The 23,228-nt window shown below is 46.6% G+C and overlaps 1 protein-coding gene across 3 annotated transcripts; it reads right to left on the bottom strand.

The window, feature by feature from the left end:
• Nucleotides 1-1,980: 1,980 nt before the first annotated feature.
• zap70 (zeta chain of T cell receptor associated protein kinase 70) lies at nucleotides 1,981-21,815 on the bottom strand. Of its 3 annotated transcripts, none has more exons than XM_085375680.1 (12): nucleotides 21,411-21,815; nucleotides 19,688-19,848; nucleotides 19,464-19,602; nucleotides 19,289-19,380; nucleotides 19,122-19,163; nucleotides 19,010-19,047; nucleotides 18,445-18,643; nucleotides 18,146-18,352; nucleotides 15,958-16,150; nucleotides 15,432-15,572; nucleotides 15,236-15,348; nucleotides 1,981-2,152 (listed from the first exon to the last, which is right to left on the bottom strand). In XM_085375680.1, the coding sequence occupies exons 1-12, from the start codon at nucleotides 21,813-21,815 to the stop codon at nucleotides 2,029-2,031; spliced, it is 1,854 nt and encodes a 617-aa protein (XP_085231806.1). In that variant the 3' UTR covers nucleotides 1,981-2,028. The 3 variants fall into 3 exon arrangements, with proteins under 3 accessions (XP_085231806.1, XP_085231805.1, XP_085231804.1); XM_085375679.1 differs by having other exon boundaries at nucleotides 19,122-19,152; nucleotides 19,296-19,380; XM_085375678.1 differs by having other exon boundaries at nucleotides 19,010-19,049; nucleotides 19,133-19,152; nucleotides 19,296-19,380.
• Nucleotides 21,816-23,228: the final 1,413 nt, after the last annotated feature.

The raw sequence follows: 23,228 nt of genomic DNA, 5'->3' as shown, positions 1-23,228 counted from the left end.
ATCAGATGTCTCTTTTTATGTGGGACTACACGGCGTTTTGATTCTTTGCTCTCCCGTCCTACATCTTGACTCAGTACCTCACAGTTTGCAGTCTGCAGTTTTCTACAATATAGTTTTTACCCAAGCCATGCCACAGAAGGTCAAGCAGGAAAAGTTACAAGTAAAACAAAAGCTACAAGTGTTACAGAATTTGAATGACGTGTCAGCATATACTGAAGAAATGAAATTCTTTTTCAGTTTTGCAAAGGAGAAACTATGGCATGAAACGATATGTGCGTATGTGTGCTTATAATAAACAAAAGGTCCTAATCTAGTAACCTGCACAGTTTTAAGCTATATTGGCCAACACTGCTGCTGTAATTAAATGTATAAATATAAATAAACATAAACATATATGAAACTGTCAGACTACACACCAATGTCACTGACATGTCCCATACTGACCCACACAAACACAGCCCCACATGAGGACTTAAGACTAACTTTAAAACAAATCTAAATTTAAGTTAATTCGACACCACACACCTGCTCAGTTATTAGGTAATCTATGATATTTCTTCCTTGTTTGACAGTTTGGGCTCAATCGTCACCCTTTCTAATCGAGTATCTGACACCTTTGTACAACCAAACTCTACAAATTATGGCTAAAAAGCATGTTTGGTGGCAGAACTGTCACCATATGTTTTTTCTTAAATTACAGTGTATAATATATAGTGTCTTTCAAAGACACTTGAATTGTGTAAATCTGTTTTATGCATTATGGATGTAAAAGCCCAACAAAGGACAAGGGCTGGAAATTAGCAATACCGTTAAATTCTTTATGAAAAAATATTAAATATATAATAAATGTAGATTTCCGGGACTCTGATCATATTACCTATTTATACCACAGCATGCATAGGGTCTAATATAGGGTCATAGGGTTTATTTTGTGAAAACCTACTATTATTTTGAAAACTGCTTCATCGACTTCCTTGGACCCTCCAGTGTGGCCTGACGGTTCACAAGTACTTCCTCTGACACAGTTTGGGGCCAGCGTGACTAACCTCAGTTTGTTTCTTTCCTAATAAATCGCCGCGTGTGACGTTTTAAATTACTGGCATTGAAACATCAGAGAGAAAAAACTATTTAACAAACACACATATTTAAAGACAGAGAACAGCTTTAAACTCAAAGTCTCAAAAAGTCTCATATTAGACTTTCTCATTTTGAATGTTTCTTTTGATTAAAAATGCAGATGTTGGACTCTGCACATACATGTTCAGAGTATTTATAAGAAAGTATGCATGCACCTCATGTCCAAAGCTCATTTTTGCCTTCCAGTGAAACATCACCAAATGCTGATGCTTTTATGGAGCATTTTGTTGATACAAATGTTCATAATGTCTTTAATTGTAATGTCTTTTGTGTTATGATTGATTTTATGAGACAGATTGCAGAAGACCAGTTGAATGGAGGCTCGTAGTTTTCCCGCCACATCTGTGATAAAGTTACAGATTTTTATTTTTATGGTTTTGGAACATCTGGAACATCTGGAAAAGAACAATTAAGACTTATAATGTCAGACTGTTGTTGTAGCTCCAAGAAAGAAAAAGAAAAAAAAATCACACAGCACTTAAGAATGAATTCAGTCATATCAGCAGATTTATAAGTTAATCCACATTTTTCACTCACATAATTCGTTTGTTTCTAGTTTATTAGGCTAAAAACAGTAAAAATGCTTTTAGGTGGAGGCGGACTAAGACGCAGATTTGAATACATGGTTCGATTAAAGTAGCAGAAAATAAAATTAGTTTTGTTCAGCAGTATTACGACACTTAACATTCAAACCACGGCAGACAGAGAGCTTCCTCGCACGGCTGACACACTGAAGTCCGATTTACAAATGCACATTTATTGCTGCGTCGCTTCTGCGGTCAAAGCTGGTCACTGTGCACAGTTCATAAAACACTCTTTGTTTTGGTTGTTTAATGACCGGCTGAAAGGACGCTTTGTGCAGCGCTGGGACAGAATGTGCCTTTTTTCTGTCTACTTGGTAGGCTCGGGTGCGGCGGCGGCTGCGCCTTCCTCAGGCTTGGCCTTGCCGGATATGGAGTAATGATAACTCCTCATGGCCTCCTCGACCTTCTTGAAGTCAGGACGGTCCTCGTGTCTGTGAGAGAGGAGAGGGGAGGAGCAGAGAGAGGAGGCTGTGATAAATAGAAGTCACAGGATTTTAAGAGGATGCGTTGCTTGCTTAATCTGACGCTAAAAAACAAATATTCCAGAGGAAATTGTTTTCATTTACGAGGGAACGACTGAGGAATATAATGTCGTTAGGTGACAGCAGCCATGCCTGACGTATGAAAACTACATAAGTCATTAAATACCAGAGGTGTGGACTCGAGTCACATTACTTGGACTCGAGTCAGACTCGAGTCATTAATTTTATGACTTTAGACTTGACTTGAAAAAATGTTCTAAGACTTGTGACTTGACTTGGACTTTTACACCAATGACTTGGGACTTGAATTGGACTTGAACCGGTTTACTTGAAAAGACTTGATATTTTACCCCAAATATAAAATTTAACATGCATATTATATAGAGATTGAAAATGTGACGTCATTCACGGGTAGAACCGCAAAGGATTCTGGGAACTCGTGGCAAGCGGTACTAGCGCACGCAGGCTTTCAATTAAAATCAGTTATACAGCGATAAAAAGAAACACAAAAATGTCAAGAAGCTGTTGTATTATTAACTGCAATAGCCGGTCGCATGACAGCCACGGGAAGCCGACGGGTAAAGAGATCGGTTGTTATCGGATTACGTCGTTGAAGAGAAATTGTTCGAGCCATGTTTCCGAAGTAACAAAGACGCGACGGATGGCCTGGATCATTCAAAGATCAAATATAACGTCCCAGAACACTCCAGCTCACAGGTTAGTCTGCTCCAAGCATTTACACGAAGGTCAGTCTGCTGTTGTAGTTAATGCGTCATTTTCATAACATAATTGGTGATATAGGTTACAAGCAAGTCTGGCGCTGAACAGAAATTGTGGCGCTATGCTCCTTTGTTTATTGTGCATAAATAGTGAATTGTCCTGACACAATATTGCGTTTCGCTTCTGTTATTATTGTCATGGTCCGGGTGAGCACGGGGTTTTTCCACTCCGCTGGGTTCTACCTTCAGGCAGAGACTCCAATCAGCTTCCACACCTGGTTCCAATCAAGTCACCTGCATATAAGACCAGCATTCACAACAGACCTCTGCCAGATCTTCTGCTAACCCATGTCAGTGCTAGGCTGCGAACCCCTTGTGAGAACCCTCAACTACTGCTTTTCCCTCACCGTGTTTTTCTTTGTCATAGGACCCACCTGGCAGTCACGTTTCCCGAACTACTCTCATCTCCGCCTGGACGCTGGTTCTGTCATCTGGTTTCTTCCTCTCCACCATCGGACTACACCTGCCTGCCTCCCTGCCAAGTCCCTCACTCCACGCATATTCTGGATCCTCTCTGGACACTCCTCACCCGGAACCCCCTGGACACCCCTTCCTCGCATGACACTTTAAACCTGCAACGCGTAAGCCCTAACCTCCATAGCCTAATCCTGCAGCTGTGATTCACTGGACTGCCACTGACTACTTGTCTCTTCTCATTATAGTGACTGCGTACCTCCATCCAAGCCGCTGCCCCTTTTTCCATCCGTGAAATCCAGCACCTAGCCATAGCACTCAGTTTCATGTTCACAGTTTGGCCTCACAGTTCACAGTTCATAGCATTTCATAATTCATAGCATTCATAGTCTCCTGTTGTGTAATTTCACTAGACACTTGTAAATAAAGCACTGTGTTCACGCCCGTTTGCCTCCCTCTGTGTCTGCATTTGAGTCCACACCCACAGCCGGGCCCTCTCGGCCGTAACAGTAAGATCTGGCCACAATATGGACTCAGCAGACGCAGAGCGGACAGCCATTCAGAAACAAGGTGCAATCCTAGGTCACCACGAGCAATCCATTCAATATCTCCTGGCTTCACAGAAAGACCTTGGTGAGGGACAGGCTAAGATCTTTGCTGCCCTAGAGACTCTACAAGCTAACCTCGCTTCCGTGCCGCGTCCTGCCCCCGAACCCTCGCCCCCCGCACAAGACACACAGCCATCCACTTCGTCCCCTGCCTCGGCTTACGCGCTCCAAAGTGGGCCGATTTTTCGCGACGCATCATCCCCGGAGCCCGAACCTTTTTCTGGGGATCCGGGGAGCTGCACGGGGTTCCTACTTCAGTGCGATCTGGTATTTGGCCGCTCACCGCGCACCTTCATTGACAACGCCGCTCGGATTTCCTATTTCATAGGGAAATTACGGGACCGTGCTCTAAAATGGGCAGAAGCATACCTGTCAAGCCATCCCCTGCGAACTTGCTCTTATGATGACTTCCTGGGTGAGTTTAAAAAGACATTCACTCATCCTGTCTCTGAGGGCGGTTCGGCCCGTAAGTTGTTAAAGCTGCGCCAGGGTCGCCGTAGTGTTGCTGATTACCTCATAGATTTTCGAACGGCCGCCGCGGAGACGGGGTGGCCAGATCACGCGTTGCAGGGAATCTTTCTACAGTCCCTGAATGATAACATGAAAGATCAGCTTGCTTCACGGGATGAGCCCGCTACGTTTGAGGAGTTAGTCTCCCTTTCTCTCCGTATTGACATCAGGCTGAGAGAGAGGGAGAATGAAAGGAACTACAAACCCCAACGTCCCCTCCTCCGCCCTCTTCCGTGTTCGTTTACGCCGGCCCCACCCATAATGCAGTCGCCTGTGTCGGCCGCCTCTCCCTCCGTCGTGGACGCGGCGCCGGAACCGATGCAGATCGGCCGCGCTCAGCTGCCGCCGGAGGAGAGAGAGCGTCGCTTTCGTGCACGCGCGTGTTTTTATTGCGGGTCGACAGAACATTTAATCGCAGCATGTCCCAAGAGGGGAAAAGGGCCAGCCCGCCAGTAGATTCGGGGATACGGGTGGGCGGTTCTCATAGTGATGATAAACCCCGTTTGCTTCTCACAGTCAGTTTAGTTATCAACCGTGCCACGCACACCTTTCAGGCCCTGGTCGACTCCGGTTCAGAGCAAAACCTAATCAGTTTTGACCACGCCACACGGTTGGGATTGCACCTTGTGCCTTTAGATCCGCCCATTTCTGCGAAAGCACTTAATAACCAGGTCTTTGCACAAATAACTCACCACACTGAGCCAGTGACTGTAATCACTTCAGGAAATCATAGGGAGGTGCTCACTTTCTTCGCCCTCTCATCGCCTGACACTCCCCTCACATTCGGCTACCCTTGGTTAAAGCTACACAATCCACACTTGGATTGGTCTGGACGGAAGATAATAAGCTGGAGTGTATTCTGCCATGCTAATTGTTTGAGGTCGGCGTGTCCCCCGGGCCCCGAGGAGCCCTATGCGTTGGAAGAAACAACCCCCGATCTCACTGGTGTGCCCATGGAATATCACGATTTCAAAGAGATTTTTAGTAAGAGTAGGGCGCAAGCTTTGCCGCCTCACAGACAATATGACTGTGCCATAGACCTTCTCCCCGGTGCTCCTTTGCCCTCCAGTCGATTATACAACATATCTAAACCAGAACGTGTTGCTATGGAGGAGTACATCAGAGAGTCACTTGCTGCTGGAATAATTCGACCGTCGTCTTCACCTGTTGCTGCCGGATTCTTCTTTGTGGGTAAGAAGGACGGGTCGCTACGACCATGTATTGATTTCCGTGGTCTCAACGACATAACTATAAAGAATAAATACCCATTGCCACTCATCAGTTCTGTGTCAGAGTCCCTGCAAGGCGCCACTATCTTCACTAAGCTGGATCTCCGTAATGCTTATCATTTGGTTCGCATTAGGCAGGGAGATGAGTGGAAGACGGCCTTTAACACGCCACTGGGCCACTTCGAGTACCTGGTCATGCCCTTTGGACTAACGAACGCCCCAGCCGTATTTCAAGCTTTGGTGAATGATGTTCTCAGGGACTTTCTGAACAGATTTGTGTTTGTATATCTGGATGACATACTCGTATTTTCCAGATCGCTCCAGGAACATCACGCTCATGTCCGTGCTGTCATCCAGCGCTTATTGGAGAACAAACTGTACATAAAGGCAGAAAAGTGTGAGTTTCATGCATCGTCAGTCTCTTTTCTTGGTTATATCCTGGCAGGGGGGCAACTGAAGACTGATCCAGCAAAGGTCAAGGCAGTCACAGAGTGGCCGGTGCCCACATCCCGTAAGCTTCTCCAGAGATTCCTGGGCTTTGCCAACTTCTACAGGCGATTCGTCAGGAACTACAGTCAGGTAGTTGCACCTCTAACACGCCTCACGTCTACAAAGCACCCATTCACGTGGCCTACCGAAGCCGACAGAGCTTTCAACAAGCTGAAACAACTGTTTACAACAGCTCCCGTGCTAATTCAGCCCGACACCAGCAAGCCCTTCATCGTTGAGGTGGACGCATCAGATGTTGGAGTGGGGGCAGTGTTGTCTCAACATACTGGTCCATCAGCAAAGTTACAACCCTGCGCTTTCTTCTCGCGTCGCTTGTCTCCAGCAGAGAGAAACTACGATATTGGGGACCGTGAGCTGCTTGCTGTGAAACTAGCATTGGAGGAGTGGCGGCACCTGCTGGAGGGGGCTGAGCACCCATTCATAGTCTGGACAGACCATAAAAATTTAACGTACCTACGGAATGCAAAGAGACTAAATACACGCCAAGCCCGTTGGTCACTGTTTTTTGCCCGTTTCAACTTTTCTATCTCATATCGCCCAGGTACCCGGAATGTTAAGCCAGATGCTCTCTCCCGCCAGTTCGAAGCTGCCTCAGAGCGGTCAGGGGTGCCCTCCATACTCCCTGCCAGCTGTCGTGTAGGGGCTGTCACATGGGAAGTAGACTCTGTCATTCAGCGGGCTCTGCAAGCAGAACCTGATCCGGGCACCGGTCCAGCTAACAAGCGCTATGTACCCACAGCAGCCCGCACCAAGGTTTTGGAATGGGTTCACACGGCCAAGTTCGCAGGTCACCCGGGCCGAGGTAGGACAGCTATGCTACTGAAGAGACACTTTTGGTGGGAGACGTTGGATAGGGATGTACGTGAATACGTAGCTGCTTGCACGGTTTGTGCTCGTAATAAGTCCAGGAATCACCGTCCTTACGGACTGCTTCACCCACTAACCACCCCACACCGGCCATGGTCACATATTGCGTTGGATTTTGTAACAGGGCTTCCAAACTCTGCAGGAAAGACTACCATACTTACCATAGTTGACAGATTTTCCAAGGCAGCACATTTCATAGCTCTAGATAAATTGCCCACTGCTTCAGAAACAGCTAAACTGTTGGTTGAACATGTTTTCAGACTCCATGGGATCCCTATGGAAATAGTGTCTGACAGGGGTCCCCAGTTTGCTTCTCAGGCCTGGGGAGCCTTTTGTACGGCCCTGGGGGCCAAGCCCTGTTTGAGCTCAGGCTACCATCCACAGACCAATGGCCAAACTGAGCGCCTGAACCAAGAACTCGAGACCACTCTTCGCTGCGTCACTGCCCATAATCCAGCCTCTTGGTCCACATTCTTGCCGTGGGTTGAATATGCGCATAACACACTCACCGCCTCGGCCACAGGTCTTTCACCTTTTGAGGCGTCCTTAGGTTACCAGCCACCTCTGTTCCCCGAGCAAGAAGCTGAGCTTGCGGTGCCTTCTGTCCAGCATCATCTGCAGCGTTGCCGCCGGGCCTGGACGCGGACTCGTGAGGCGCTGTTGCGCGCTGTGTCTCGCCAATGCCACTACGCCAACCAGCGGCGCACGGCGGCTCCTACTTACTCTCCGGGGCAAAAAGTGTGGCTGGCGGCTAAGGATATCCCACTCCAGGGAACCTCCCGCAAGCTGTCTCCGCGCTATATTGGGCCTTTCGTGATTGACAGGCTGATTGGCCCTGCGGCAGTCCGGCTCACATTGCCTGCATCGTTGCGGATCCATCCGGTGTTCCATGTTTCGCAGGTCAAGCCAGTGTTGTCTAGTCCTCTGTGCCCTCCTTCCGACCCCCCTCCTCCCGCCCGGCTCGTCGATGGTCATCCTGCCTTCTCGGTGCGGCGTATCCTGGACGTGCGTCGGTGGGGCAGGGGCCGGCAGTTTCTGGTGGACTGGGTGGGGTACGGGCCTGAGGAGCGTTCGTGGGTGTCTCGGTCTCTGATCTTGGACCCGGCGCTTGTTTCTGATTTTTTCAGGTCTCGTCGCGTGTCCGGGTCTGCTCGGTCGCCGGGGGGCGATCGTTGAGGAGGGGGTACTGTCATGGTCCGGGTGAGCACGGGGTTTTTCCACTCCGCTGGGTTCTACCTTCAGGCAGAGACTCCAATCAGCTTCCACACCTGGTTCCAATCAAGTCACCTGCATATAAGACCAGCATTCACAACAGACCTCTGCCAGATCTTCTGCTAACCCATGTCAGTGCTAGGCTGCGAACCCCTTGTGAGAACCCTCAACTACTGCTTTTCCCTCACCGTGTTTTTCTTTGTCATAGGACCCACCTGGCAGTCACGTTTCCCGAACTACTCTCATCTCCGCCTGGACGCTGGTTCTGTCATCTGGTTTCTTCCTCTCCACCATCGGACTACACCTGCCTGCCTCCCTGCCAAGTCCCTCACTCCACGCATATTCTGGATCCTCTCTGGACACTCCTCACCCGGAACCCCCTGGACACCCCTTCCTCGCATGACACTTTAAACCTGCAACGCGTAAGCCCTAACCTCCATAGCCTAATCCTGCAGCTGTGATTCACTGGACTGCCACTGACTACTTGTCTCTTCTCATTATAGTGACTGCGTACCTCCATCCAAGCCGCTGCCCCTTTTTCCATCCGTGAAATCCAGCACCTAGCCATAGCACTCAGTTTCATGTTCACAGTTTGGCCTCACAGTTCACAGTTCATAGCATTTCATAATTCATAGCATTCATAGTCTCCTGTTGTGTAATTTCACTAGACACTTGTAAATAAAGCACTGTGTTCACGCCCGTTTGCCTCCCTCTGTGTCTGCATTTGAGTCCACACCCACAGCCGGGCCCTCTCGGCCGTAACAATTATGGTACATTGACAAAAACATATACTTTTATTCACAGGATAAAACAGGTTTTTTGTATCACTAATTGTCCAGTACGATTACAGCATACAGTATTATTGTCACTGCTACATTTCTGTAATGAACCAGAAATTATTTTCACTACTAATTAATTACCGTTGAGCTCTGTCATGTACTGGGCTTTACGGCTTTACGCCACTAGGACCTGCTTTGCGGCAGGGGGCTGTCTATATCCAGTTCTATGTCTTAGCTGTCACACACGTTGTTGTGCTGTTATAACCCATGCTGGATACACGTTCAATAAAGCAGCGCTACAAGAAGCTACCGAGTGGTCATTCTACATGGTGTCAGAAGTGGCCCGGACCATCGCCGAATAACGCCATAGGGGAGAAAACAGCAGAATGGCTAAGTTTAATCCCCCGACGGGCTTCCCCTTCGATAAGCTGACGGAATGGCCCGATTGGAAACAGCGTTTCGAGCGCTACCGGATCGCAACGAAACTCCACAAAGACGAAGGACAGGTACAGGTGAGCTGCCTAATCTACGCAATGGGAAATGAAGCAGAGAACATTTACAAGTCACTCACCTTCGCCGCCGATGAGAGTCGTGACGACTTCGCCGTCGTAATGAGGAAGTTCGACGAGTATTTTTTCCCGCAGCGGAACACTATACATGAAAGAGCATGTTTTCACCAGCGAGTCCAGCGGCCAGGCGAAACGGCGGAGAGTTTTATCCGAGCCCTGTATGACCTCTCAGAGCACTGTGAGTTTGGTGCATGTAAAGAGGAAAATATCCGCGATCGTATTGTGGTCGGGATACGAGACAAGGACCTCTCCCGCAGGCTACAGCTGATGAAGGACCTCACATTGGCACAAACGACCCAGATCGTCAGACAGTCAGAGGAGGTCGCAGCGCAGGTCAGCTTGCAGGGAGATGCGGGAGGCTCAGTACAGGAGGTACGGGATAAACGGAAAAGCATGGACTGGAAATCACAACAACAGCGAGGTAGGATACCCGCGAAAACAAAATGGGCGGGGCGTGACAAAAAATGTGGTAAATGTGGGAAGACACAGCATGCCAGGGATGAAAGGTGCCCGGCAGCAAAATCTGTTTGCCATGGATGCCAAAAAATTGGACACTGGGCCAGGGTGTGCCGTAACACCAGATCAGTGAATGAGGTTACAGAGACAGAGAAAAGAGAGCAGGCCTCATATTTTCTAGGCTCAGTGTGTAATGCAAACGGAAATAATGAAGCATGGACTGTGCAGCTACTGCTAGACTCTGCCCCAATAGAATTTAAGATTGACACAGGAGCAGATGTCACTATCATAAATGAGGACACGTTGCACACTCTTGCTCATAAGAGAACGCTAGAGCCTTCAGATCGCCCTCTAGATAGCCCCGGAGGAGAGCTGTTATGTCTCGGCTACTTAAAAGCCACAATAAGTTATAAAGGCAAAGACTACCTGTCCAAGGTGTATGTGGTTCGTGGACACAGAGTCAGCAACCTTCTCAGCCGCTCCTTGTCAGTGCAGATGAACCTGGTGAGAAGAATTGATGAAGCAACGATCACACCCACCAGGAACCAACCACTTTACGGTGAACACGGAACACTAAAAACTGAGCCAGTCAAAATTCAGTTAAGGGACGATGCTGTGCCATACGCGGTGCATACGGCACGCCGTGTGCCTTTCCCCATGCTGCCGAAAGTGAAGGAGGAACTACAAAGAATGGAGAACCATGGTGTCATTGAGAGGGTGACCCAACCTACCGAATGGTGTGCCCCAATGGTGCCTGTCTTGAAGAAGACCACAGCAAAGGCCAGGATCTGCGTTGATCTGACAAAACTGAATAAGTCTGTCAAAAGAGAGCGCTATATCTTGCCTACCCCTGAGGAAACGATGTCCAGGTTGAGTGGGGCAACGGTCTTCTCCTCGCTGGATGCAGCCAGTGGATTTTGGCAGATCCCATTGCATCACGAGAGTTGCAAACTAACGACATTCATCACGCCATTTGGCAGGTATTGCTTTAAGAGGCTGCCCTTTGGGATAACGAGTGCACCAGAGATCTTTCAGCGAAAGATGTTGGAGACCTTAGAGGGGCTCGAAGGTGTGGAGGTCTTTATGGATGACATCCTGGTCTATGGAGCCACCATGGAACAACACGACACCCGACTTGAGAAGGTGCTGCAGCGCATTGAGCTAGCAGGATTGAAGCTCAACCGAGAGAAGTGCTCCTTCAGACAGAGCCAGCTTCGCTTCCTAGGGCACCTGATCGACCATTCTGGGGTCAGGCCAGACCCTGAGAAAGTGAGCGCCATTCTTCAGCTGCCGTCACCAGAAAATGTGCAAGAGCTTAAACGGATCCTAGGAATGGTTAATTACCTGGGCAGATATATTCCTGCTCTTGCCACAATATGCCAGCCACTGTACGAGTTGCTTAAAAGCAAAAACAGTTGGACCTGGGGTCACCCACAGCAGGCAGCCTTCGAGAACATAAAGAGAGCGCTTACATCAGCACCTGTTCTCGCCTTCTATGATGTCAACAGACTCACAGCCGTATCTGCCGATGCCAGTAGCTACGGGCTTGGGGCTGTGCTGCTTCAGCTTCATGGCACAGAGTGGAAACCTGTTGCCTACTGCTCTAGACGCCTCACGGAGGCTGAAACACGCTACGCACAAATCGAAAAGGAGTGTTTGGCAAGTGTTTGGGCCTGCGAGAAGTTTGATAAGTATCTATGTGGCTTAGATCGCTTCAGGCTTGAGACCGACCATAGACCTTTGGTACCCCTGGTCAATAGCCGGGACCTTGACAATGTTCCATTGAGGTGTCAACGCCTCCTGATGAGGCTCATGAGGTACAAGCCGGAGGCCGTCTATGTCCCTGGCAAAACGCTTGTCATCGCCGACACGTTGTCACGGAGTCCACAGACTCGGGCTGAGGATGACACTAGCACTCACAGTGAAGTGGACTGCTACATAGCCACCGTGTTACAGGGCATTCCAGCGTCCCCAAGCCGAATGGAAAGCATTAAAGCAGCCACTGCAACGGACGTTGAACTACAGACCGTCATTACGTACATTCGCAGGGGTTGGCCTGCACACGGAGCTAGTGTGCCATTGAACATTAAAGCGTACATGAAAGTGAAAAACGAGCTATCAGAGACTGACGGCCTGGTTATACGAGGCTGCAGAATCGTCATTCCAAAGTCGCAGAGAACAGCCATTCTACACAAACTACATGAAGGGCACCAAGGCCTCACCAAGTGCAGGGATAGGGCTAATTCATCTGTGTGGTGGCCGGGGCTCTCCACTGAGTTAAAGAATGTAGTGCTGCAGTGCCACACATGTCTGGCCCAGAGGCCAACGCAGACAAAGGAGCCGCTCATCTCCACACCTTTGCCAGATCGTCCATGGCAAAGGATAGCCCTGGATCTCTGTGAACACAACCGGAATAATTATCTCGTTGTGTCGGATTACTACTCACGTTTTCTGGAAATACTTCACCTATCATCCACGACCAGCGGCCAAGTTGTTCAGAAACTGAAGTCGACCTTTGCTAGGTTTGGGATCCCTGACGTGGTGGTGAGTGACAATGGCCCTCAGTTTTCCAGCTCTGAGTTCCAGGCCTTCGCGAGAGAGATGGATTTCGCCCACATAACGTCTAGTCCCCACCACCCACAGGGAAATGGTCACGCGGAGAGGGCAGTACAGACTGCAAAGAAAATCCTCCGGCACGACGACCCACTGATAGCGCTAATGTGCTTTAGGTCTACTCCCTGTGCCACTACAGGCTTCAGCCCAGCGGAACTTCTTATGGGGAGGAGGATCAGGACAACCCTGCCTACCTTGGAGAAGAATCTTCAACCTAAATGGCCAAACAAAAGAGAAGTTAAACGAAGGGATACTGGTCAGAAGGCCGAGCAGGCGTTCTACTTCGACCGCCGCCATGGTGCTAAGCCCCTACCTCCACTTCATCCAGGGGATGCTGTCCTAACTAAGCTGGACCAGGAGAAGGCTTGGGCAACACCGGCCATCATCTCCAAGGAGAGCGTCACTCCGAGGTCCTATCTCGTTGCCACACCCCAAGGTGCGTTGCTGCGACGGAACCACCGCCATCTCCGCCTCGAACCGTCTCCACGGGCTATGCCACAACCCCTTCCAACACCCACTGTGGACGCTGAGGAGCCGCCACCTCAGTGCGCTGGTGCGTCCACTCCAGAGACCCCACATTTGGCCCCTAGTCTTGCCCCAACGCTCGCACCCACTCACGCTGACGTACCGACTCTGCTACGCACGAGGTGCGGCCGGGTACGCAAGCCAGTCAGCAGGCTGGATCTATAGACATTGGGGTGATGGGACAGAAGGAAGGACTGGGGAGTGGGAATGTTGTATTGTTGCTGTTTTGCACTTATGTTTTCAGCTGCAACCAATACTGCTGTTACCTGGTTGAGTTAATTACCTTAAAGGTTTGCCATGTTTCATGAGTCCTGTTTTGTGGACACTGCCCTTCAGGCTGACAGTACGCCATTTGTGCTCGACCCTAAGAGAACCGCCCAGAGGCTATTATAGTGTCGCATGTTATCATTGTGTCATTGCTGTTCTATTTGGGGTTTGTTATTGGACATAACATGAAAAGGGGGGAGATGTCATGTACTGGGCTTTACGGCTTTACGCCACTAGGACCTGCTTTGCGGCAGGGGGCTGTCTATATCCAGTTCTATGTCTTAGCTGTCACACACGTTGTTGTGCTGTTATAACCCATGCTGGATACACGTTCAATAAAGCAGCGCTACAAGAAGCTACCGAGTGGTCATTCTACAAGCTCAAAGGTCCTATTAATAAACGGTTAACGAATGTGTATTTATGAAGACGATTTGTGAGACTGGTAAACTTATGATACGTACGATGGTCTTTCGTTCTACACGGTGCATTTCAAGGTCCTGCACCCATCCGTCAGTAAACTGTACCTGGGCTTGTTGCAGTGACCTGAAGTTACTAAACTTCATGAGTGTATGCACTCACTCCAAGAACCGTATGATTATAAATATGCATATAAATATGCTACGATGAGATAGCTGACTTCATCTAACTAGCAAATGTTGTCCAGGCTACGTTGGTGATACAGTTTTTTTAATGTGTATGATATTTTTGTCATGCGATTTTAAAGCTGGTCCTACAACCGCATCCAAGAATAACATGCAGCTTATCTCAGAACTGTCGGTGAAAATTATTCTTGGAGCTAGGTTTAATTGAGCTGCATTTTAAAGAGGTGCAATTTCACAATTTGTGTATATTTTCTAAGTTCACTATTTTGTCATGTGTTGAGAAAAACACAGATTTAAAATTACATGGTCTAATATTTACATTTAGCATAACTGCAACATTATTTTTTCGTTGTTTTTTTTTTTTTTAAAGACTCGAAAGGACTTGAAATTCAAAGTTTCAGACTTGTGACTTGACTCGGACTTTTACACCAGTGACTTGAGACTCGACTCTGACTTGCCTGACATTACTTGAGACTTGACTTGAGACTTGAGGATAAAGACTTGAGACTTACTTGAGACTTGCAAAACAATGACTTGGTCCCACCTCTGTTAAATACACTGCTGTGAAAAGTGTTTGCCCTCCTCCTGTTTTCTTAGTTTAGTTTTTTGCACATTTGTCATACATATGTTTCAGGTCATCAAACTAATTTTAAATGAGTCTTTTTAGACAAAAACAACAAGAGTAAATACAAAATGCAGTTTTTAAACGATTTAAGTACGTTTACTTTATTCAGGGGAAAAAGCTACAGACCCTGCGTGAAAGACTAATTGCTCCCTAAAGCTAATAGCTGGTTGTGCCACTCTTGGCAGCAAGAACTGCAATCTAGCATTTGTGATAACTGGCAATGAGTCTTTCAGCCACTCTTCGTGGCAGTATTGTTTAATTCAGCCAGACTGGTGGGTTTGAGCATTAACGGTGTGTTCAAGCATCTCAGCTGGATTTGAGCTCGGACTTTGAATGTACCATTTCTTTCCCAGTTTGTTTCTTATTGTGGAAACATGAACTCTTGTTGTTTTGTTGTACATACATACAGACAACCTCTGTTTATGCCTCTCTTATATAACGCACGCACAAGACCATCGGTTTCTCACTTGTATGTCCAGCACTCTTTCATCAGTGTATATACTCGCTCTGGACACGCCGCCGGACAATCCATGCGGCTCCCGTTCTCAATGAAGCGGATCACGTCGGGTCCTTTCATTTTCTGGAGAACAAATTCAAAGACAGGCAGCGTGAGCTCTGGGATCACGTCATGCTTTGATAACCTTCTGCAGTAATCTGTCTTACCTTGTAGGGTTTCCCTCCGTAGGAGAACGCCTCCCACATGGTGACACCAAAACTCCACACGTCGCTTTTGCTGGAGAATTTGTGGAAGAGTATACATTCTGGTGCGTACCACTTGAGCGGCCATTTACCTGCAGTACGAGCCTGTGAACACAACGTTTATGATGATGAGAAGCACGCCAAGGACTCGGCCAAAGCAAGCAAACATCGGCGATGGTATTTAGGGCCTTGGAGTGAAGGATTGCTGGGGCTCTCTGGTAACTACATCCACTCCAGATATGGGTCAGTAAATCAGTAAAATGGAAATCAATTGAGTGTTTAGTTCAAACAGGGCACCTGACACATTTTTATCAATAGGAGCTAATTACTGTTTGCACATTGTGAGGTCAGCAACTCGCAGAAGGGCAATCCATCTAAGACATACTCTCTGTTTGCACACACTGATAAAACCCACACCGGACTCTCTAATCACTCTGTATTCATGCAACTTTGTCTTGCGGTACAACAATATTAAAAAATTCGTGAGTACTTTGTAGTAGTTGTCATCTGCTCCCAGGGCCTTGGAGAGGCCAAAGTCACTGATTTTGGCGAACTGTTGATTGACCAGCAGGACGTTGCGAGCCGCTAAATCTCTGTGCACAAAGTTCTTCTCCTCCAGATACTTCATGCCCATCGACACCTGGTGCATCAGGTTCACAATGTTCTCCACCGATACGGTATCCCTGTGAGGACACACGTCCAGAGAAAAGAAGCATTAGGATATTTTTAGTACACAAATGTAGTTTTTTCCTAAGACAGCTGGGATGGGCTCCAGCTGCACCCCCTGAACCTGGACTGGAAAAGCAGAAGTAAATAGATGGACAGACGATCGATGATGATGATGACACAAAACTTGTCCAGTTCCTTTTGATGCAACAAAACACTGAATATTATTGCAGTTTTAAGTATCCAGAAACCTTCAAATGAAGCAGCCTGAAAAATGAACCATCCTAAGTTTGAGTCTTTAAGACAGAAGTGGGGAACTCCAGGTGAGGTTTTAGATCTCACCCTGGGTCAACACACCTGAATCAATTTATTAGTTCATTACCAGGCCTCTGAAGAACTTCAGGACATGTTGAGGAGGTCAATTAGCCGTAATCAGCTGTGTTGGATCAAGGACCTGCAGGACACCGGCCCTCGAGGCCTGGAGTTGGACACCCCTGCTTTAAGACATATTTGGAGTTTTGGAATCATCCACCTCTCCATTTTCTGCTGCTTTTCCAGCTCCGAGTCATGGGGGCAACAGTCTGAGCTGAAACGCCTCATCCAGATGTTCAGGGGAAATACCGAGGTGTTGGCAAAATGTGAGCTCTGTCCTGGTTCTGCCCCAGGGCCTTCACCTGGGAGGACATGCCCAAAACACCTCACCTAGGATGACTCTCAGCTGGAGAAGCTTTTGCGTGTCATTCCCCTGCTCTTTTATCTATCTCTAATATCTCTATTGACTGGACTTGAGTTATAGGCTTCTCTTTGCTTTACTTAAGTCTTGGAAAGAGTGAAGGTGGCTATTAAAATGTTATCCTGGCACTAAAGCAAACACATAACCTAAAGGACGTGTAAAATCACATCCCCATGTTCCAACTTCTGCCCTTCGAGAGCTGCTGCTGTCCATACAGAGTACGGTCTTGCCTGCTCTCCTATAAAATTAAGATGTAAGAAAGCGTACGTTCACTTTTGTTGTTCTGTATTTATTCCGTCATAACGTGACAGTTCTGAGAATACATGGAGCTGCCACAGGAAAAAAGAACGGCCTCATAAAGATCAGAAATGTCTTGGACGAACAGATTGTCTGATTCATTCCTCATCAGCATGTCATGGCAAGGACTTCTGCAGTGTCAGTATCAGAATCCACCTGAGAAGTACAGACTTGTACCAGGACGCACTTTGAGGGCTCACCTTGAATAGAAAGGGGTTATAGTAGCACCACTCTGTTTACTATTTACCACGTAGAAGAGCTGAGTTCTTTGAGATAAAGTAAGATTATTCACATCGACATGTTTTGATCCTTGTTACAGCTGAAAGATTTCTATGCATGAAACTGACTGACCCTAAACCACAGCCCTGTTTGGTGCAAAACCCATCCTGGGGCAGTGCATGTCTGTGGGAGCTGTTAGGGTTACACTGACATGTATGTATTTTTGTAAAGTCAGAGCGTAATCTGATCTGACTCTACACATGCTATATAGGATTCGTAAGGATCTGAGTGTCATGAAAAATAATAAATAAGATGGTTTTTTTATATAAAAATATGTAAGTCAGACCTTAATCAGTCTCCTAGTTACACTCCTAAAACTGAAATCTCACTATTGCTGGTTTAAAAAATCCTCTGAAGTTTTATTCACTAAAGATTTTTTTTAAAGGTTTACTTGAGTCATTTGTGTTATTTCAACAAAATACTGTGTTTTTTGGATTTACTTTAAAAAAAAATGTACAATGAATGTAAAACATTGAAGCAATACATAAAATATATAAAATAAATACGTAACTGATAAATAAATGAAATAAAAAATATTAACACTTTTATTCAAAAGTTATGTCAAGTGGTTCCACCCAACCGTGCTGCAGGTTAGGATAACTGCTAAGAAACTGACTCAAAGAAAAACCAGAGTTTACCAATAAATAAATAAATAAAACAACTTTTTTTAAGTGTAACTACAAACAGTTAAAGATGAACTTACTTGTTGGAGGAGAGGAATTTGTTCAGCGGTCCGGCAGAAGCCATCTCCATGACCAGCATAAGACAGTCTGCGTTGCACAGGCCAAGCATGCGGACGATGAACGGGTTACTCAGCTGGTGCATGATCTCTGCCTCCCGCATCATCTCCTCCTTCACCAGCTTCTCGTTGTCGTTCTTCAGCACCTTGACGGCCACGTCTATCTGACCCCTGAATCCAAACAAAACACAGGCAGCGACATCAGTAGACGCACGCACGCACGTACGGCTCAGCGTCTGTTTTTAAAATGTTCGGCTCCTCACGATTCTGTTTTGAAGACTCCCTTCTTGACACAGCCAAAGTTCCCAGAGCCGAGCTCCACCTCGTCCATCAGCAGGTCGGACCTCTGGATGTTGAACCTCTTGATATCATTGGGGTTGTGATACGGGTTGAATCCATTGCAGTCCATGGGGAGAAGGTCGCGGTCTTCGGGCACAGTAGTCTTTGTGACCAATGCAAGAGCTGCAAAGTACAAATTGCACACAATAAATTGCATGTACTTTGTTTGTAGATATAATGTGCAAAATATTTCAAACTTGAAGGTTTTACATTCAAAATCACGTATCAGAGTCTAAAACATGATGCACTTGTATAAATTAATTACCCAGTGATATATTAACTGGACACTGTTACTGAGGAATTACATTTTTTAACTCACAACCTTTAAACACAGCGCTTGGCATGCAGTTATAATCTATCAGATTTCAGTCTTCCTTCTACGACTGATTGTGTAATTGTGAGTTTTTTTATTTGAACGCATCCTTGCAGGAACAGCCATCGCAGTTTATGCTCAATGCTGCCTGTGTGTTTGCACTGCTGGCTACCGACCTCGAGGTGGCGGTGTGTATCCATTGGCGCCGCGTGGCCTCTGAAAGGAATGACAAAGAAATAAATCTCAGAGGATGAAGACGTGCGCTGACTTGAACAGTGCAGGATGTACCGACTACTTACATTGGGAAGACTGGGTGTCTCTGAAAAATGACAGGAGAATTTCATTAGTGAATAGAATCAAAAAAGAACGTTGCGTATTATATTATTCATATTATGAATAAACCACAATATAAACTGCAAATTCAGGCTGAGATATGATTAAAAAGGAAAGATTGGTCAGTACTTTCAACAGCAGCTTTGCCGTTAACACACGCCTCTCCGAGAACGGTTACAAGGCCGTCAGGTTTCATCTTCAGATACTCCACCAGCTGAACATTGAGAATAAGTTTAGTTTAGGCCAGAAAAACGACACACAAGTAAAGAGGAAGAAAAAAAGAGCCTGAGGACCGACCTGCCAGACTGTGTCAAACTTTGTTCCCTCAGGCATAGAGAATTTCCCCGACTTGTCCTGGAGGATCTGATAGTGGTACACCGTTTTCCCGTACATCATGGAGAGAGCGTATGTGCCAGACTCCTCTCTGTCTCTGATTCTGAGGAACAAAACACACATAAATGCAAAATCTTTACCCAACAAACAAACACAGCAGGCTTTTTAAAAAAGAAGCAAAAACTTACAGAAACTTGCCGTCCGGTTGTGCTCCCGAGTAAAGCCGCCTCTCCCCCTCATGGCGGGAGATTTTGCCGTGGTACCAAGGCATTTTCTCATGGGCTGTAGTTGCGATCAGCTTCTCGAGCTGAGGAGCTTGACTGATGATGGCCTGCTCCATGGCTTCGCCCTGAACCGGAAAAATGATCACGTGTTATCTCCGTGTTTTGCAATAATGACTTTTTATCTAAAATTGCGGGGAGGACTGCATCGCAGCTTGCTGGTGTTTCTGAATTTGCTCATGCTGGGTGTCAAATGCGGTGGAAGGTGGTACATGTGAAGCTCAGAGAGGGAACGTTATGACACTCGAGCTGCAGGCGAATTCTGCATAGACGTGGAGCTAGTTTGGCTCTTCAGTTGTATCACCGGTGTCAAAAAGATACTGATCGTTGTATGTGACAGGTTACTGGAGGAGGCACAAGTGAAAATGCTCTTCTTAGCTTTAGTCTTGTTGACTAATTCTTTCAGTGCTGTCATCTCAGACCCTCGTACTCCCACCTGGCCTGCCTTTTCTTTCCAGTTACCTGCTCACTTTGTTCCTATTCCCCCATCTTGACTCTTTACTTTAGCTTCTACCGTCTGTCTCATACTTTTGGTTCTCGTTTCTAAGAACTGTAGCTTGTTAGTGCAACTACTTTCCCCAGGCCACAGAAACCTTCAGAGGAACTGAGAGCTCCTACCTGTGTTCCTACTTGAGGAAAGGTTTGGAGAGATTGTGTGTGGGCAAAGTCTCTCCCACTCCACCAAAAAAGTCCCTTCAGAAATGTCAGTTAAACCAGACTCAAACATACGGCTTGCGGGGAAGACCTTTCCCCGAGTTAGAGTCCGATCGGGGCCACAAAATGAAAACGTTGCAGAGAAGAAGGTCACAACTTCAAACTTCTCGTTGTATTTGCAGAGAGCCATTAAGAAGGGAGGGATTGTCCGAGTCCGAGGTCTGGGCCGTCACAAGTTTTTCAAAAGTTGTTTAAAGTCTACCAGCAAAGTGTGACCTGGCGCTGCCACACCACTGATCTTTAACTTTGAACACTTTGTTTCTTTGTAACGACATTCACTGACTGATGTGGGAAAACTGACACATGTTGGTAAGATTGCTGATTTTTGATAAGACACCTCGTGTTGTTGTTTTTTAAATAGTGGTTCATTAAATGTGAAGGTTTCTCAGACGTACGTGTACTTTTAAAAAAATATCTACATGTCAATACAGCAGTGGAAAGTTTTATCTGTGCAGCTGCTCTCAAATAACCACAAAAAAACAAAATGGCAAATTTTGCTTACAGGCGAAAACATTTATCAGATCACAAATTTTTTATTTTGTATAAATTTTTCACCCATCAGCAGATTTTCTATTTGGTTTATTTGCTATATTTTGCAGCGCGATGAGGGCGGAAAATATAACGACTGAAGAGATCACTTTGACTGCACTGTACAGCGGGCTGGATGCAGACATCAAAGCTATCTCCATGAGCAGAAGTCAGCACATTTGCATGGTTAAATTTTGTAAAAACAACAACCGTAGTTTGTTGGGAAGACATTTAAACATATTCAATATCACAGAAAAGTAATTATAGCTAAAAAATGAACTTTTCAGTCTCCGAAATGCTCAGGTAAAGTACAAGTAGCTCAAAACTCTACCCTACATGGTTATTTTCTTTTTCTAAACTCTTCAGCACCACCCGACACCCGGCTCACCTCCAGATTCCAGGTCTGCTTCACGTACTCCCTCAGCATGTTTTCTCTCAGACTGTCAAACACGCCTTGCCTGATCGGCGTATCTGGGGAGCGTAGACACGGCTTCTTCAGGAGGCACACCAGGCCGTCGGAGTCTTTGCTGTAAAACTCACAGAGCTCTGCAGGGCCACAGTGAGGCTTCCCTCCTGTGATGCAGTAAGTCCCGTTAAGCTGTTTCTCTACGGAGTAATGGTGGAACTCCAGGTTCCACACGATAGACAAGACGTAGCCCCCCAGACTGCGGAGACACTGCCGCAGCAAGAAGAGGCCGTCGGACATCCCAGCCAGCTTCAGGTGCTGCTCGGCGTCCGAGCGACTGATGCTGCCGTAGAAGAAAGGCAGCTCGGCCGCAGGGTCGATGGACATGGTGAGACCTGGTAAAAGTTGGCCTGGCCTTGAAGTCCTGGATGTAATCAGTGAGAGAGAAACTAGAGAGACAGAGAGGAGGGAGGGGGACATTTCTTTGAGAAAACTGACCAATGGCACAGATTGAAACAAATTTGCCACCTCTGACCGCTCGGCTTTTTTAGTTTCTACCTCCTCCACTCACAGCCAGATCAATGCAACTTTCTAATTTACCAAATTACAAATACAAGTTGGTGGGAATACAGCTTAAAAATGGACAACACTAAAATCAGTACTACAAAAAGCAACAGAAAAGCCCCAAAAGAGACAGACACACACACACACACACACACACACACACACACACACACACACACACACACACACACACACACACAACCTGGATAACCTCACCTTCTCTTCCCTTCCCAGCTGTGTTTCACTAGGATCTACAACAAACCCAACAGAGCTGCGCTTCTCAGGAGCCTGACACGTACAAGTGAGGAGACATATGTGGGGATGTGACACTTAGCATGAGGCACCCACACTTTGAGACTGCATAAAGTTTGCAGGTTAACAAAGTGATGACACAAGCCACAACAGGAAGTCGCAGTCCGCCCTCACAGCCTCCTTTCTCCAGCGTGTCGCTCTTCCGTTGAACAGGTGCTGTACGGTTACAGAACATTCCCTCTGCTTTAAAACTCATCGTTTTTTCATTTTATGGAACAAAAAAACAGATCAAAGTATCGTTACTGTAACGAGCGTGTGCGCGATGAGAAGCGCTGGTACTCGGTTGACTTTATTGTGAACGGGAGTAAGGACAACTTTAAAATCAAAAGGGTTTCGACTGCAGCGTGGAACGGTTACGCGACAACAAGCAGAAGATGTTTGAGATAAAGAGGGAAATCGACAGCGATCACAAGACGTCACAGGCATCAGCTCAGAAAACCCAGAAAGGAAATGATCTGAAATGAAGAGAAAGATCGAGATTTCATGAAGACACGCAGGAGATCAGCCAGGCTGCTCTCCTGAGCTCTTCTTCGATTTGGGAGTAAATAAAGACGAGAAGCACATTTAAACAAAGCGGCATGCAAACTGATACGTGATTGTCTTTGTGTTATTCTCACTATGTGTCCATCAGTTTCATTTCTTCATATCAGTGAAAACTTCACCCCCTCACAAAGAGTGCAGTTTTTATAACGATGAAATTATAAACCTAAAACCTGACATACACAGCATGTGCCATAAGTTACTTACAGTAAAACAGGAGGTGTGATTACCAAAAGCTGGCAAATCTACTTTACTGTAATTTAACTTCTTACACCGTAACATATAACATGTTTTTAAACACTATGTGAAATAAAAAGTGCAAAACCTCAGCTTCCTGGTTATATACCTGAGCTGCTTCCCACATCAACAGTGGACAACCAAACA

Source organism: Diplotaxodon limnothrissa, linkage group LG17 (genome assembly GCF_057381915.1).
Source record: "Diplotaxodon limnothrissa isolate DT_005_m linkage group LG17, D_limnothrissa_male_GT1.1, whole genome shotgun sequence".
NCBI classification, from domain to species: Eukaryota; Metazoa; Chordata; class Actinopteri; order Cichliformes; family Cichlidae; genus Diplotaxodon; species Diplotaxodon limnothrissa.
The sequence above is the reverse complement of the archived record's forward strand: the minus strand, read 5'-3'. Positions and strand labels throughout refer to the sequence as shown.

Coding starts and splice junctions, on each gene's coding strand:
- zap70 (XM_085375680.1), bottom strand. CDS start 21,815: ATGTCCATCGACCCTGCGGCCGAGCTGCCTTTCTTCTACGGCAGCATC. Junction 19,849..21,410: donor AGCAGACCTGGAATCTGGAG/GTGAGCCGGGTG, acceptor TTTCCGGTTCAG/GGCGAAGCCATGGAGCAGGC. Junction 16,151..18,145: donor AAATTCCTCTCCTCCAACAA/GTAAGTTCATCT, acceptor GTGTCCTCACAG/GGATACCGTATCGGTGGAGA.